General features: G+C 34.0%; 1 protein-coding gene across 7 annotated transcripts in view; it reads left to right on the forward strand.

Moving 5' to 3' along the window:
- The window catches only part of PUM2 (pumilio RNA binding family member 2), an 83,889-nt gene that overhangs the window by 41,959 nt on the left and 24,264 nt on the right, over positions 1–17,666 (forward strand). For 4 of the 7 annotated variants that reach the window (XM_072938157.1, XM_072938156.1, XM_072938155.1 and 1 more), the window contains 5 exons: positions 891–1,033; positions 2,485–2,614; positions 11,306–11,449; positions 11,566–11,853; positions 16,003–16,239. In XM_072938157.1, the coding sequence (XP_072794258.1) occupies positions 891–1,033; positions 2,485–2,614; positions 11,306–11,449; positions 11,566–11,853; positions 16,003–16,239 (942 nt within the window). The remainder of the gene's footprint in view (positions 1–890; positions 1,034–2,484; positions 2,615–11,305; positions 11,450–11,565; positions 11,854–16,002; positions 16,240–17,666) is intronic. The other 3 variants (XM_072938162.1, XM_072938161.1, XM_072938160.1) reach the window with 1 other exon arrangement.

The raw sequence follows: 17,666 nt of genomic DNA on the forward strand, positions 1-17,666 counted from the left end.
ACACTAAAATCATATAAGTGGAATTTAGGAAGTTTTTGTTTTATCAGTCTGGAATCATAACATCTTAATCATTAGTTTAATGGTGAGGCTTATTTTGCATGATGTTACATACTGTCCAGGAATCAAATTTTATCTTGAATAAGGTGGAATTGAGCAAGAATTCATGCTGTTTTTCCTGGTTCGCATTTTTATGTCTGTGTCTCTCTGTGATTATATTACATAGTTTTTTCTTGTCTTAACTCACTAGTTCCATTTTCCTAACCACACGAACATTGATGTGTTATTTGTTTTCATGTGATTCTCAATTGCTATGTGAGAATTATAACTATTTCAGATATGAAGAATATTTTTAAATTAAGGTTTACCATTCAGAAATAGTTGTAGCAAGCTTGGTACCAGAATGTTCCCTAGTTATGTTATATAGATTACAGATTAAAAGCTAAAAGTATTTAGTTTTCAATAAGAAAATACCCTTTTTAAAGAAAGTGATGAATTGAGTGTAGGAAATCGTACAGTTTTATGGTGTCTTACTTTCCTGTTTGCCAGTGTCAAACCTATACATTCTAGTGTTCAGTAAGTGCTGAGTAGATGGTTAAGTGTCCTGTCAGTTCATTGATCTTCTTGAGTTTAGTGTCCCATCTCTCCGTTAAGGCCACTGCTGTCATTCCTGAGTTCTTTCTCTTTTAATAATACATATATGAATGAAACTTTCTCCCTAATAAAACAAAGAGAAAGGGGAAAGCAGTTGTATGTGGATAGAGGAATATAAGGACATCTGTTCTAAGTCTTATGTCTTTCCCTTTTTATAATCTAGTGGTAACTGACTTTATCTGTAAGATGTAGTGACTTTTTTCTTTTTTTGGGGGGGTGGGGTGTGGTGTGGGGTTTAGGTCCGGCAGTGGTTCCACCTCAGTATTACGGTGTTCCGTGGGGGGTGTATCCAGCCAATTTATTTCAGCAGCAAGCTGCAGCTGCGGCAAACAACACAGCAAATCAGCAAGCAGCATCACAAGCTCAGCCTGGACAGCAACAGGTATAGGCCTGCCTTCATTAAATAATACCTGGAGAGTCTTTGAAATTGTATGAGCTCCTTGCATTCAAGATCTGTGGGCTGGTTTTGGTTTTGGTTTTGGTTTCGGTTTTTGGTTTTCACTTTCCTCAGTATGTAATATAGTACCTGTCATTTAGTTGGTACACAAGAATTGTTTACATGGTTTGGTTATTTTTCTAATTGTAGCTATATGAACTTAAAGATTTGGTTGTATTCCACTTCTACATTTCTGTTACTGAAATCTCTAACAGATTATTAACTTTCTTTTCATCACTTCTTAAAATGTGCTAATAATGTTCCTGTTACAGTAATTGTCTCTTCATTTTCTTCTGGGTATTTAAATTACTATTTTAAATATTAATAAATTTCTGACCCCCAAAAAGATTACTGAATACTTTAAATTCCAGCCACTTTCCTGAAACTATTTTTAAAAATAAATGTAAAAGAAAAATTAATTCTGATTGTCAGATTTATCATATTTATACCAAAGAAGCAACTTAATGACAAGTATAGTGTTTTGTTACTTGGCAGTTGATTTTCTTCTAAACTATACTGATGTCTGTTAAAGCCGTCCTTTGAGTCAGTGCTTGTAGGTTATACCACAGCATCATTTAATAAATTCTTTTCTAATCTATACCTTCTTCAGGCAAACAAAAATAGCACACTACCTGAACATTACACATACCTCTGTGTGATACTTACATAGATGGACTTAAAATGAATGCCCCTTGTCCTGAATTGTTTAAATATTTACCTTTGTGAAATTAATGTGTATCATGCTTGTGTATAATCACTACAATAGCCATGGATTACAAAGAAGTAAAATTAGACCAGCCGTAAGAGTTTTCGCTTTTTTTAAATAAAATTTTGTGTTCCCTTTTTCACCCTGAGGTTTTACAGTAAAGAGTAGCTTTTAAAGTTACTTTTATTAAAGTTACTGAATTCTGAAATTTTGGTTCAATTTGAAGTTTTCATTCTGCATCACAATCTCATAACAGACTAATCGAATAATCATACTTGATATACTCCCTTAAGCTCCCCATGTTTCAGTTTTCAGTTTTAGAAAATAATAAAATTAAAAATTGTTGTCTTCATCTAAGATTTTCGATACCACCCTCTCCCTCAAATAAATCTCTCATTTTAATACTACTTTGGTAAGTTAAAGTTAAAGAGTACAAATACTAGAAATTTTTCCAAAGACCTTTTAGAATGTCCATGTGTTTTAATAGATTGTTCTAGGTGTCAAGAGCCAGTGATTGTATTTCTGATGTTAAGTATTTTGTATTTTTTTATGCTAGACTAATGTTTCATTGGATGTAAATATGTTCAGAGAATATCCAAAGGTGATTTGTGATATATACAAAGTTATCCAAGATAAATTTATTTATCTTTTATTTTATAATTTCATTAAGGAAATCATTTGTTCTTTGTAGGTTCTCCGTGCTGGAGCAGGTCAGCGCCCTCTTACTCCCAGTCAGGGCCAGCAAGGGCAGCAAGCTGAATCACTTGCAGCAGCAAATCCAACTTTGGCTTTTGGTCAGGGTCTTGCTACCGGCATGCCAGGTATACAGTTGGTTAGTTGTGGAAATTTGAATAGATTTTAAACTTCAATGTTTAATGTAGATTTTCACACTGAAGAGGGAGAAAAATCAAGAAATGTCTTTAAAATATATTACAATAAATTGTTTAGAACTCAGATGCCAGTAGTTGGAATCAATTTGTGAGACTTGATAGGGATGGCAGATATGTATTAGAATTCTCAAAACCATTTTTTCTTAGTCTGTTCATGACATAAATCATAGCATCTTTACAGTGGAATGTACCCCAGAATTCTTAATGCAGTGCTTCAAGAAATAAAACCACTTGGTGGCTTGTAGGACAAAAACTATTTGCCATTTCTGCCATATAAGAACAGTCATTTAGTTAACACTGAAAAATGTGCAGCTAACGTTTTCCACTTAGAACATTGTTTAGTCTTATTTAGCACATTTATAGTATCTTATGGTATTGGTGTTTGTAACCTAATGGCATCAGTGTTTACAAAAATTTTTGGCCCATTGCCACATTACAACTTTTAGAAAAGACCAACAGAATACATTTTTTGTGGAGTAAATTTGTATGAAACTAAATACAAACTTATTACTTTAACAATAGTGGAAGGTGGAAAGAAGGTGTTTTCTTAAGCTAATAAAGCAGCACTTGTTACGTTTTTAAAGTGAGATTTAAAGGCTACATTTGAATATCAGTAGGTAATGCATCACTTCCCATTCTGTTCCTAGTTCTCTCCACTCCTGAAGGTTCACCTTTTCTTTTAAATATGCTATTTTTTCACTTTTAGTGTATGAGTAGTTACTGCTGTAACTATATAGATTACAACTGACCCATGAAGAACACTGATTTGAACTGCATGGATCCACTTACATGCAGATCTTTTTCAGTAAATACAACACAATCTGTGGTTGGTTCAATTTGGCAGATGCAGAATAGCGGATATGGAGGGTTGACTGTAAAGTAATATGCAGATTTTCAGTAGACTGCACAGAGGGTCAGTGCCCCTAACTCCTGCATTGTTCCAGAGTCGGCTGTGCTTATTAATGAAATACGTGCTGTAGTTTCCACTTAATTGTACTGTAGTTAAATTTTCTATTCAGATCATTTAGGAAATTTGATGTATTAGAAAGGGTCCTGACTTACATGACTGAGGGTTTCTTTACATGCTGCTGAATGTTTCTGTGTGTTAATTGGAGGATTTCTCTATCAATTACATTGATTCTGTTCTCTGAAATTCTAAGGTCTGGGTTTATCATCTTGTCTAGCCTGCTGAATGAAAAGATGTTAACATTGCCGTCCCCAAAGTATAGATGATGGTAGAATGGGGTCATTCTCATTTTTTTTTTTCACCCCAGCTATATACTTGCTTCATGGAAGCTACAGTCCAATAGCAAATATACATTAGAGACCCTGGCAAAAGCAGCCCTTTGAGAAATGGACTATAAAGTTGAAGTTGTAGACACATGGAGGGACATGAAACAGGGCTAAAATGAATTGAGCTGGGAGCTTATGAAAGCCACCTCTGAGACTACTCTGGGTCCCTTTTGGGGTTTAGCTATAAGCAGAAAAGGGCAAACAGTCACAGCATGTAACAGTCCTGTCTCACTAGATTCTAAGTAGGACATTGCTACTGTATATATTTGCTATTCCTTTTCACTATTACTTCATCTTTCTAGACTCTTGGCGCTGGTTCTATAACCCATTTCCTATAAATGCCTTTGTTTCCTTTCTTCACATTCAGCTCATGTTCTTACTTACTAAAGATATTGAGGTATTTTGCTATTGATTTTTATCAACTCTGGTCTTCTCAAAATTTATTTTTATGTTCATGTCTCTCCATTCTCTGAGAAAATTCTTTATTTTTGTTTGTTTTGTTCATAAGTGAACTCTATGTTGGTAATCCTAAAAGAAAACTACTTTTTACACTATATTTGTCTAAAAACAATTGACTATCATTGGAGTGATGAGAAAATTAAAAACAGGTAAAACTTTTAGGAAAAAAGAACGGATTATTTTATCTCACCTCAGCCACAACTCTAGTCTCTTTACAAATATAAATATAAAAATCATTCTCATAAAAGGGGCTTTCCTGGTATTAATATTTATATCCCTAAGTGACTTTTTAACTGTTCATATGATTCCCTCACTGTAAAACTTTTCTCTCATACCTTCTGTACTTAATTCTGCCTAGGACTATTATGAAATAATCCCTTATTCAAATAGTTACATTGTTATAAAGCTTAGTGTGCTAATACAAGAGCCTCAGTTAAGAAAATTGATGTTTGTTTCTTCAAGACTCATACGGTCTTTTGCTTGTCCACCTTCTGTCTTCACTTTTCATCCATCGAATCCCTGGTCCTCATACTATATTGATTATAGACTTTTAGTCCTTCTGCTTGATCATATATGCCATCTGGTTTTTTTTGGTCTCATATTTTTAGCCTTTGTCCCTCACCCACCTCATTTCCTACAACTACTGTGCTAGTCTGCCTCTTTATTCTAAAAAGCTTTCTCTGTCTTATACTCTCCTTCTGGACTACCTTTCAAATTTTATGTTCTCCGTACTTGTTTTAAGCCCTGCCTCCATGATTCCTTTTCAGTAGCTCTAATGTAACTCAGGAACAATTGCCAAAGTATGACTTCCTCTCCTCCATCCTTATTTTTCTCAGTTCTTTGTTGCATTACACCATAGTGAATATGTCAGCTTTCTGCACCTCCTCTCTGCTCCATTTGTGTGATATTTTACTTTCCTCACTTTCCCATCTTACTGCTTTTTGTCAATCTCCCTTTCTTCTTTATATCATTTTAACATAAAAGACAATGTGGCTTAGTGACTAGATGCCTTGGAGTCAGAGCTGCCATTATTGCTCTACCACTTAGTTGTGTCACCTCTCTGAACTTCACTTTCGATATTGGAAAAAATAGAAATACTTTACACTTTTTCTGTGGGAGAGTCTTACCTACTTTGATCTTTTCACCTGTCATCCTTGTGCCAGTAAACCAGTGAGTTTCCATCTGCATCTTGGGTTCTTTTCTGAACACCTAACACATTTCTACCTTTGTACAGGATATTATTTATATGATCCAGCTACTCCTCGTAATTCTTTTTTGGGAGGCAGAGGGAGGTAATTAGGTTTATTTATTTTTAGAGAAGGTACTGGGGATTGAACCCAGGACCTTGTGCATGCTAAGCATGCACTCTACCACTTGAGCTATACCCTCCCCCCCAGCTACTCCTTACACTGAAAATGTCCAAAAATGAACTCATGTCTCCCAAATTTGCTTATCTTGTCGTTTACCCTATTTCACTATTAACTCCGCTGTCCCCTTGAACTAGAAATTTTTGGCTTCACTCTCAGAGTCATCTTAAACTTTTGGTTTTCTTTTATGCTCCACATTCAGTAATTTGCCAATTCTTGATTATTCTGTCTCATATTCATTTCTTTTCATCTCTGCTTTTCTTGTTAAGATTCTCCCATATCCTTCTACAACTGTGTCTGCCTCAAACCTTTTGTTTATTTCCTCTTTTTATTCTCCTTTCAGTTGCCTTTCAGAAATACAGATTAGTTTATACCATTTCGATTCTTAACATTTTCATTCATCTAGCTCCAAGCTCCCTTTTAATCTAATCAGTGTCCCGCAGTCGTGTGCTTTAACACACTAGATCACATACTGTTCCACTAACATACTTGTACTTCTGGGCCTCTGGCCCTAGCTAATGTTTTTAGCTTAGAATACCTTTTTATAAATTTTCAGCGAAACTGGGGTATATAATTTTACATTTTCCTTTTTAAGGCCTCGTTTTATAAATGCTTTATGATTAACTTTCCTCCTCACAGCATCCTTTCCATGAAGCCTTCCCTAATCTTTCCCATTGCTTGTTCATTAATAATTATTTCTCCTGCCATTCTTATGGCACATAATTTGCAACATGTTGTTTTTTTTTTAGTACTTTTGTCTGCCTTGCATTTCATTTATCAATTTTTTGGTTTGTTTTCTCAGTTTACTTATTTTACCATATTTGGAGGTGAGAAGTATCTTAAAGTGGAAGAATTTTGTATCTTTCCCTAAGGAAAGTTATTACATTAATGTCATGTCTAAAAATAAATGGCATCTTAGAATTAAGAATATATTTCATTACCTTCTCTGTAAATTATATAATTCTTGAATGTGGGGACTGTCTTCTTTTTTAATCCCTTGTGTCTTGTCAAGTTCTCTAAGTATAAAGGTATACAGTAGAAGTATACAGTAAGTATACAATAGAAAGTAGAAACTTTTAAACTGAATGATTATGAAAATGCTATATATTTAAACTTGAGGACTACACCTAAAACAAACATAGATGAGAAATACATAAGCTTGAATGCATACACTAGAAAATAAGTTTCTATCTGGGAACTATAAAGGGAAGATAATAAGCCCAAAGAATTGTAGCAAGAAGCCAAATAGTAAAGATAGAACTGATGTGGATGAAGTAGGCAACAAACATACAGTAAAAAGGTCAAATTATCCCATAAGTTACTTCTTTGAAAAGGCTAATGAGATTGATAAACTTCTGAGAGGCTCATCCAAAAAAAGATAAAGGGATAAGACATAAATACCAATATCAGAAAAAATAAAATAATCATAATAGGATATTAGGAACCAGCCTCATTTTAAGAAAGTGGAAAATGACTAGGAAAATGTTACCAAATAGACTCAGGGATATTTAGAAAATCTGAAGTCCATTACCATTAAATCAACTGAGTAATCAAAAATCTTCTAAGAAAATTCCGGGCCAACACAACTTCAGAGGTGAATGATACTGGTCATTTAAGGAAGAACTAATTCTAACAATTCCAGTTTTTAAAATTCTAGAGAATAGAAAAGGAGGGTGTACTTCAAGTCATTTCATGCTGTAAGCATAATCTTCATATTAAAACCCATCAAAGACAGAGAAAAGAAAACTGGATTTAGAAATCCTGAGTTAAATATTAGCAAACCAGATCTGGCAATATAAAGCAAGATAATATATAACGTACAAGTTGATTTAATCCCAAGAACGCAAGGTGAACATTAGTAAGTCACACAGCATAATTTGCTACATTAAAAAAATAAAAGAGAATAATCATGAGAACTTACCAAAAGATGCAAGAAAAGCATAATAAATTTATATGTTGACTTTTTGAACAAAGCTCTCTTTAACAAATATGAACCAGAAGAACTTCTTAAATATGCTAGGGGGAGATTACCCCCCTCACCACCACCTCAAACAAATGAATGACAAGCTTCCATAGGAAATACTGAAAGTTTTCCCTTTAACACTAGAAATAAAACAAGCATTTCTACTAATGTTATTTCTCTTCAACATTATATTAAAGATCCTAGCCAGTGCTATAACATGAAGGAAATTCTAATAAAATGAAAAAGTTCTATAAAGGAAGAAACAGGACTGTCATTTGCAGAAAATATAGTTGTATATTAACTGAATCTGCGTATAAAGTATTAGGATTAATTTTTTTTGTTCAGGTTTTGGGGTATAAAAACCAAGTTAAATTTTTTTTCTATTAGTCAACAACGTAATGTTTTGAAATGAAAAATTTTGAAGAAGATTATTAAACATGCCAGTTCTCCCCGTGTTAACCTATAGTTTCAGTGTATTCCCAATCAAAAATACTAATGGATTCTTTCTGTGGTTCTTTTTGAAAACTGATAATAAAATTTAATGAAAATGCAAAGAATCAAGATTAACCAAAACACTCTTAAAAAGAAAAAGTAGGAGGACTTACTCTATTCTGACTTACACCCTAAGGTAAGATTTACTCTAAAGCCATAGTTGAATTGTATGAAGAGAGAAACAGACCAGTGAGACAGAATAGATACCTCCGAAGTGAGATCCTGAAAGAAATGGGCACCTAATTAATAGCAAAGAAAACAGCACGAAACTGTAGGGAGAAATGACTTGTTTTGTAAATAAGATGAAATTAAGAAAATTGATATATTTGGGCAACAGATTGAACCCCTGCCTTACCGTATATCCAGTAATTGACTCCATTTGGATTTTAGATGTAAATGAGGAAAAGTGGAATTTTAAAGCTGTTAGAAGGTAATACAGGAAAAAGTTATGAAAATAAAGGAAATAATAAATTTAAATCCACTGCTTCAAAAGTCATCATAAAGAGAATGGAAGGTCAGGCTAGGAATGGAAGCAGATACATGCAGTATATTAAAACAGTGGAAAACTTTGGTTTAGCATACATAAAAGATTTTGAATCAGTAAGAAAAGACAGCCCAACTGGAAAATGGGTGAAAGAGACTTGAACAGCTGTTTCCCAAAAGGAAATCCAGATGCCCAGTTAGCATATGAAAAGATGCTCAGCCTCCTTAGTAATGGGGAAAGATCAAAACCACGAGAATACTTTTGCATATCTTCCATATTAGCCAGTTTTTTAAAGTCTGATAGTATCATTAAAGTCATAGAGCAGTGGGAACTCTAATACGAAGGTAATAAAAGTGTAAATTTGCACAGCCACTTTGGAGGCAGTTTGGCATCATTTACAAGTTTGAAAATATACATACCCTGTGACTCAGGGTATCTACTACTAGATATATACCTTAGAATAAAGAAATACATACATGTACCAGGATACATGTACAAACATGTTTGTGGCAGTACTTTTGGCAGTGGCCCTAAACTAGGAATAGTGTAAATGCAGAATGGATAAATTCATTGTGCTTTTTGCCCAATGAGGTGGTATGCAGTAGTGAAATTGGAAACTAGGAAAGTCTGTATATAACCACATGGATGAATCATACATAAAATTTTTTAAATAATTCAAACCAAACGATTAGAGAGAAGCATTTATGGAAAACAGAATGATGGGCAGTTCAAAGGGACAGAGAAGATGTGATAGAGCTGGGACATGCCAGAGGTGGGGTGCTGTGCAGTTTTCTATTCTTGACTTTAATGGTGGTTACACCTTTTCTTGTTATAGTCATTATGCTGTACTTATGTTTTATTTCACAGTAACAAATTTTTAAGCACGTAAGTATCATGCTGTGCTAATGAACTACATTTTCTGGTTAAGAAAAAAATTACTCTCAGCCCCCTTTCTCTAGTTCCCTTCCAGTCTTTTTTACAGCAGAACTCTTCAAAAGTATTTCTGTACTTGTTTGTGGTTCTTCCATTCTTTACTGAACTCACCAAAGTTTGGTTTTCATCCTTACCAGAATGACTTCCATGTTGCTTAGTCCATTGATCAAGTTCTCAGCTCTTAATGGCTCTTGGCAACATTTGACATAGTTGAACAGTCTTCGTTCAAATTCTTTTTTGTTCGGCCTTCAGCAGACCACATTGTTCCATTTTCTTTCTTCCTTGCTGGCTATTCCCTCTCAGTCTCTTCCCTGGTTCCTCATCTCTTCAGCCTCTTTATGTGAAATACCCTCAGTCCCTAGGCCCCTTTTTTTTATTTTCTTGGTGGTTTAATCCTTTTTAGTTTATGCTATCCTTATGTTGACCTCTCAGATTTATAACTCTAGCCTGGACTTCTCTCCTAAATTCTAGACTTGTATATCCTATTGGACATTTATAGTCAGATATCTAATAATCTTCTGAAATTTATCATGTTCTTTCCACGAGGTGAGGGCTTAAAATCTCAACATGGCTGGTCCTTCTAATTCATATCCATTATAATAAAACTGTAATTGTGAAAGAGAATTGCTGCATTTAATTAAAATAACTGCAGGTGAAAGTTTTGGTCTTGGTGGTAAAGATAGAGTTTAAACTTTAAAGTATTTGAGGGTGCCAGTACATATTTGCAAATAGTCATCAGATTTTTGAGGCTGAGTCCTTGTTACTAAGACAGCCTTTCTCAGCCTGAGTTCTGGGAGAGAATAAGCCTGTTGCCCTATGGTGTCCACTGTATAGTTAACTGTTCTCCCATGCATCTAGAGTGGTTCTTGTTAGGAACATCCTTGAGAAAACTGGCAAAATAGTCAGTTTTCTGTTCAAAATGGTCATTTTCTGTTCTGTGGTTCAGATGAGGAATTCCTACTGAGAAAGGCTACTAAGAGGTAAACGTCACTTCTGCAGTTCTGAATAATGCAAATTGTCACCTGCCTTATGCTCAAGGCTGTTAGAAAACTAATGCCTACATGATTTTATTCAAATTCTAGTTTAAGAACCTTTACAAATTGACTGTTACCTTATAGTTTTAAGATATCTGTTTATATCATGATTTAAGTTTTTAAAGAGATGCTTACAAATGCAAATCTGAGGGAATGTTGGTAATGAGGCACTTGGTTTAGAAATTTACTACAATTGCATCATAAATCTTAGTGTTCTTCCTCACTTCCCCAAGTCTTTCTATTCATTCTCCTCCAAGGAGAACTGACTAATTGGTAATAATTTTCAGCTATCAGCCCTTGATTGCCTGTAGTTTCTGTATCAAGGAATATACCTCATTATTTTGTGGTCTATAAGCAAAAGGCATCTCTGTTAAAATTTACAGAAAAAAATTTACTTATGCTCTATTGCATTTTCGTATATTTAGTAATACCTTCTCAGATGTGTTTGCTTTTTATATGGTAACTATTTAAGGATATTATATTAAAAGTTTAAATAGCTGTGTTTTCTGGTTGATTAAAAACACAAATGGGGGGGAATAAATACATGTTTTCTATAGTAAATGTTTTCATTGTGAGCATTATTTTAATATTATCTAGGCTATCAAGTACTAGCTCCAACTGCCTATTATGATCAGACTGGTGCCTTAGTGGTTGGCCCTGGAGCAAGAACTGGCCTCGGAGCTCCAGTTCGATTAATGGCTCCAACACCTGTTTTAATTAGTTCAGCAGCAGCACAAGCTGGTAAGTATAACTGATGTTTTCAGGGATAATGTTTTTCTGGTGGTGTTTGAGATATTTTAAAAATAGAAAATGGGTTTCTGGGTAGTTTTAAGAAGTGTCTGAAATTTATTTTACAGCAGCGGCAGCAGCAGCTGGAGGAACTGCAAATAGTCTCACAGGCAGCACAAATGGTCTATTCCGGCCAATTGGCACTCAGCCACCACCGCAGCAGCAGCAGCAGCAGCCAAGCACTAATCTACAGTCTAATTCATTTTATGGGAGCACTTCTTTGACTAATAGCTCCCAGAGCAGTTCTTTATTTTCTCACGGACCCGGGCAACCTGGAAGTACATCTCTTGGCTTTGGAAGCAGCAGCTCTTTGGGTGCTGCTATAGGCTCCGCCCTCAGTGGATTCGGTTCATCAGGTAAGTTTCTTTTTAAGATGAGTGTACTCTGCTAAATGGACATGAGGTATATGTATTTGGTTTTCATATTAAGATAAGCAATAATAGCTTGTAGTGTAGAAAGGACAGGAATAAGGTGCCGTTTTATTGATTTAATTTTGTAGAAGAAAACTACCCCCCCTGCAACATTTATGAATGTTTAACTCATTTCAAGCAGCCCTTTACTCAGATATAATAAATTTCCCCCTGGCTTTAAGAATTACATTACTGTAATTTGTTTTAGTAAGGTTTGTTTGGGACAGTATATTCTATTTACTAGCGCTTCCTTTTCTCCTGTGTAATATTAATGTCTGAGGAAGTAAATATTTTGCTATCTTAAGTTAATGGTGTTTTAAAATACCAGTTATCTTTGTGTGCTCATCAGATGATTTATTCTTATTAAATGCTAGTGGTTGTTTATAGTCTTTATTTGGTATAATATGTAAAAGTGAAATATAATGGAATGTTCTAAATAGAAGCCCCTAAGAAACTATTAGTATGCTTCTCTTTATTTTAGATTAAACAGCTTAGCCTTTATCACTAAAAATTCATTTAAAAGACTCCTCCCTCATATCCTAGTTTCATATATAATACTTAAGAAATGCAAATTTTAAATAGCTTCACAAAATAATTTACCCACAAAAACCAGTTTTGTAGCTGAGGAAGAACTGAATCAGAAGAGGCCCACATTGTCACCCTGTTGACACACATTGTATTACCAGTCTCAAGTTTCCAGAGTATTCAGGAAACATCTGGGAAAAAACAGCTTACCCTAGTTCTCTTGGTACAATTGACAGCCTTTTCTTTATGAGGGGCGGGGCCATTTATTCAGACCTCAAGAGGCTTTTTAAAATTTATCTAGCATTTAGAGTCTTAAAACCTACTCCTTTATCTGTTTCCCCACCACATTAAATTATATTCTTGTCTGGTGTGAAAAATGGCAAAACTAACACATACCAATCTTTATTAACTATATTTGCCAATTTTCTAAGGAAATACCTCCTGAACATTTTTTAATATTCGTATTTATAAAAGAGATGATCTAAAACAGCTGTAAACTTAGGTTCAGAATGCTTTTTTGTTATCATGAAATATAATAGGGTGATACCATGTTTGTCTAACAAAAAATTACCTAAAGAATAGGCACAGGAACTTCTAGTGAACATGGAGACTATTCAGTCTTTCAGTCTTCCTGTTTGAGTTTTTCATTCCTTTTGGAGTTTAGTATTTTAATCTCCAGCCCAAACACTCCCATAAACTCATTTTTTGTTTCTGACAACTGACAAGCAATTTCCCCATATAATCCTAAATTGCTGAAGAAAGATAAAAGAACATACAACTTTTTAAAAAAAAAAAAAAGCTTTGTAGAAATAACTAATTTCTAAGTAGTAAATTGTAGGCCCTAAATAATCCAGGAAAAGTAGAGAAGAGATTTGATAAAATCTTTGTTCCCTTTTCTAATAAAAATGTCACTGACGGTCTGGTATAGATTTGAAGCCTGCCCGCCACACCCCCCCTTTGCCTTATCCGGTTCTTCCAAATTCACATTTGTCTCTTAGTTGTTGAGACCCTTCCCCCTGCATTCAGGAACTGGTTGGCCATGAGCATTTTGTTCTCTACAGTCGTCCCCTGCAAAATGCCTCTTTCCCAAAAACTGATCATCTTCATTCCTCTTTTGTTTATAAGCATTGCTTACTCCATTCTGATTTCCAGTCTGGGGTACCTCTGTTTTACCTTGCTTCAGAGGACATTAATGATGGCCACTCCTAAAAACAGTAAATAATTTATCATCTCCCTCCTCTTGGACATTTCATGAGAGTTCATTCAAGTGCTACACTTACGTACTCGTACAAGTCCACCCATTGCAGTTTCATATTACAGCAATTCCATACCTAAATGAAATCTAAAATATAATATGTTTATGTGCACACACAAAACATATATAGTCATTCTTTTACCTATATGATGAAATTATTCATGCTTAACAGTGTTAAACACCCCAGCTTATATAATGCAGTTTGCCAGACATAGTAACATAGCAATTAAATCATCCTATGACCCATTATATAGAATGTTCTGTTACAATTGAAAGTTGGTAATTTAACATTTCATACACAGTTGATAAATGATTAGTGACTCCATTGCCTGTCTAGCCTCTTAGATGTTTTAGATATGCTTCATTTTCTATTTCATAGTCATACTGTTGCAGATAATTTAGGCGTTATAGTATAATTTAAGGAGCCAGCTTGTTTATGTTTAAAGTAAAGCTATTTCTGAGTTACTTGTAAATGTTTGGCTTGGCTTTCCCTTTCTAGAGGAAAATGATATTGCATGTGTCAAAACTATGGTTTCTTTGGTTATTTGCCAAAGGGGAATGATAATACTGCTTCTCTCATTAGAGAGCTGTTGTCCTTTTCATTGCCAGTTAAATTGTTTTCTTAAATAAATAGGAATTTAAAATGTAGCCATGTTTTAGAAAAATCACTTTGACAGTGTCCTTTTAAATTAGCATAGTTAATGTAGCATACATTGACAATTTTGCCAAAACAAACTTAAGAAGAGTGATTTCTTACTATAGTGCTTATTTTATTTTTTGCTTAAATAATGCATATAGTTACTTAGTATTTCCCTATAACATGATACCTTAAAAAGTAAAAATTTAATAAAACATGATCAGTTTTTCAGAAACCACACTGACTGATTTAAAAGGTTGAATAGTGTTTATATAACATTTTGCTTACTTACAGTAGTGTGAACCTGATATTTTTCCTTTATAGAATTTTGGATTTGGTAAAAACCAATGTAATTAAGTCTCTTATCCATATTAGAAGCTTAACTTGGTCTACCCATCATGTGCTCTACTTAATTTTTCTCTTTAATCTGTACCCTTATGACCTGTTGATATAACTGACTTGCAATTAGAAAACCAAGACCTAATAGAAACTTTAAAATTTATCTTGAAAAGAATTACCATATTGGTCCGAATATAGAGCTTACCCTTAAAAAACTTGAAAAAGTTTAAGAAATGTAATATGAAATGACCTTAGATGTAAAAAGACTTCAGTTTAAAAAGGCTTAGAAACAATAAAGAGCATACTTGAAAACAGGGGCTTTAAGTGAGACTTAATGAATTGGAAGTTTTGAACAGCCCTTTTTAAAATAAATACTTGGTAAAGAATTTGATTACCCAAATATATGTTGATTAACAACCATATCTCGGGTTGCTCTTATGAGCATGCATCGCTACATGGTAATGTGAATTGACCATTTTTTTATGATTTTGTGGAGTACAAAGGAAAAAGAAGGTACAGTAAGGGATGTAAGATAATTATATGCCCTATAAGAAAAAAAAACTGATCAGTCTTTACCTGAAGTAAGGGGCTCCTGAGGCCAGTAGTAGAATCTTAGAAATAGGAGATCCTGAAGGGTAAGTGAATACATATCTGTAGTGTGATAATGGTAATGAGAACCATTAATTTTCTAAGAGGAAGTTTTATGTTTTCATACGTATTTTGTAATTTAGTTGTTGAAAGATAGGGAGAATTTGTAGTGTGAAAACTACCAAGGAGTAAAAGCTGCCATCTGTATTTCACAACTGACTAATATTCGGGCCAATATGGACATAAAGGACTTTGGTTTGAACACAAGCTGGAAGCCAAATCAAATGTGAATGGTGAGGGAAATGTATTAATATTCTATTTATCAGTATAATCTTTTCTTGGCATTGAGTTGAAGTATAAGAACCTGGTTCCAGAGATTAGGGCAGTAGCAAAATTTAACCTGATTGAAATTTAATCTCTAGCATATCCTAGCAGACAACTTACAATTTCAGGGTTTATAAATCATACCAGGGTATTAAAGCACAATAATCATATGCGTCAGTGGTAAATATGTGTGAAATAATGAACATATGACTGCTCTGTTAAGTATTTGGTTACTTTATTGGGGTGCATTTATACCCTTTTATGATTAATAAGTTAGTATATATAGTTATCACAGTAATTATCTTCTTTATAATGTTTCTAAAAATAATTATTGTGATCACTTCTGTTATTTCCCAGCAAGAGTTGGGGATAGGTTTTATTCAGTTAACACTGTATGTAATTAGGGTTTTTTTTATTTCTTCTTCAGTTGGCAGTTCTGCAAGTAGTAGTGCCACAAGGAGAGAGTCTCTATCTACTAGCTCTGACTTGTACAAAAGATCTAGTAGCAGCCTAGCACCCATAGGGCAACCATTTTACAATAGTCTGGGATTTTCCTCCTCTCCAAGTCCAATAGGCATGCCTCTGCCAAGCCAAACTCCAGGACATTCACTTACGCCACCGCCATCACTTTCATCACATGGATCCTCATCCAGTTTGCATTTAGGTAAAAAAAAAAACCAAAACCCTTTTTATTTGTATGTATACATGTAAGTGTGTTTGTGTGTGTGTTTTATAATATGTGTAAAATATTTAATGTTGGATAAAACATGCCAAATTGCTTTTGCTTTTAGATATTAGCCTTTTGAAAAAGTTTTACTTTTGTGAAAATTCAAAGTGAGGGTCTAATGTACAAAAAGGTAAAGACCCCTTTGTATCTTATGTTCCTTTTATGAAATACAGTGGTGTGTTTTTTCTTGTCTGTGCTTTTGATTTGTGTGTTTTAGATCATCTGAAGAGTCAATTATTTATATGTGATAGTGAAGAAAATTTCACAATCAAAAGTTTTTGCACACCAAAAGAAAAACATTAGTCACTTAGTTATTGAACTTTAAATAATTTAGTTTAGTACAATGGTTTTTGCTTTGGCCATTGAATGCCTGGCCATTTTTCCAAAGGGTTATGTCAGGATTATATGAATTGAGTATGTTTGTGAGTTAGAGAATCTTATTATGTATGGGTCTGGTCCATTTACTTCTCTTACCTTTGGATATGTTGTTTAAGAAAAAAGTGTTCTAGGCTTATTGTACCCTCAAAGTTGGAACATTTAGAACTTTGATTTATATCTGTATATTAAAATTACCCCCACCCCAAGATTATTGAATTGGTGGTTACCATTTTCCCACTGCAGAAAGTATTTATCCATGTAGTTAACAGTATATTTTAAAGGGTTTTTGGATATCAGAGGCTGTGTATGAATCCCTGACTCCAAAGAAAGTATTTTATTAAAATTTAAATTTTCAGTTTTTGTGTTTCTAGTCATTTCCACTAAAATTGAGGGATTCTATTGCTGATTTTTATATGCTTGGAAAAATTGAATCAGCTTGTGATTTTAAAAACAGTATTGCTTCTGTAAGCAGGTATATTATAAGTTAGTGATTATGTGTGACCCCCCCCATCATAAAGGTATAGCTGTTTATTCCTAAAGCTCAGTAATAATAATGCCCATTTAACAAAGATATCTTTTACAGTGATCATCATTTAGATTTATGTTGTTACAAAGTGGGCTAGATTTCTTTATTAAAGTCTGGTTCTCCCTCCCCCCCAAAATTCTGGGCCTGTACTCTTTTGGGGATGTTGAATATATACAGCCAATTCATTTATTTGGGTGAGGTCCTAAGATCCACTTTGCAGCACTATTTGTATAAACACAACAGTTTCTAGCCTACTACTTTCTTTTATTTATCATCTTAGTCACAGAAGCTACTCAATTCCTGATTTCTATTATTTCTGTTCAGACCCATTCCTACCACCCCTCTATAAAACATGCCTTTGAGACTTTGAAATAGACACAAAAAATTGTAACAGAACAAACCTAAGAGTACACCTTTCATAATAGTTTTGTGTTTTATTTGTTAAGGTTATATTTGTCAT

The sequence above is a fragment of the Vicugna pacos genome, chromosome 15 (assembly GCF_048564905.1).
Source record: "Vicugna pacos chromosome 15, VicPac4, whole genome shotgun sequence".
Classification (NCBI taxonomy): Eukaryota; Metazoa; Chordata; class Mammalia; order Artiodactyla; family Camelidae; genus Vicugna; species Vicugna pacos.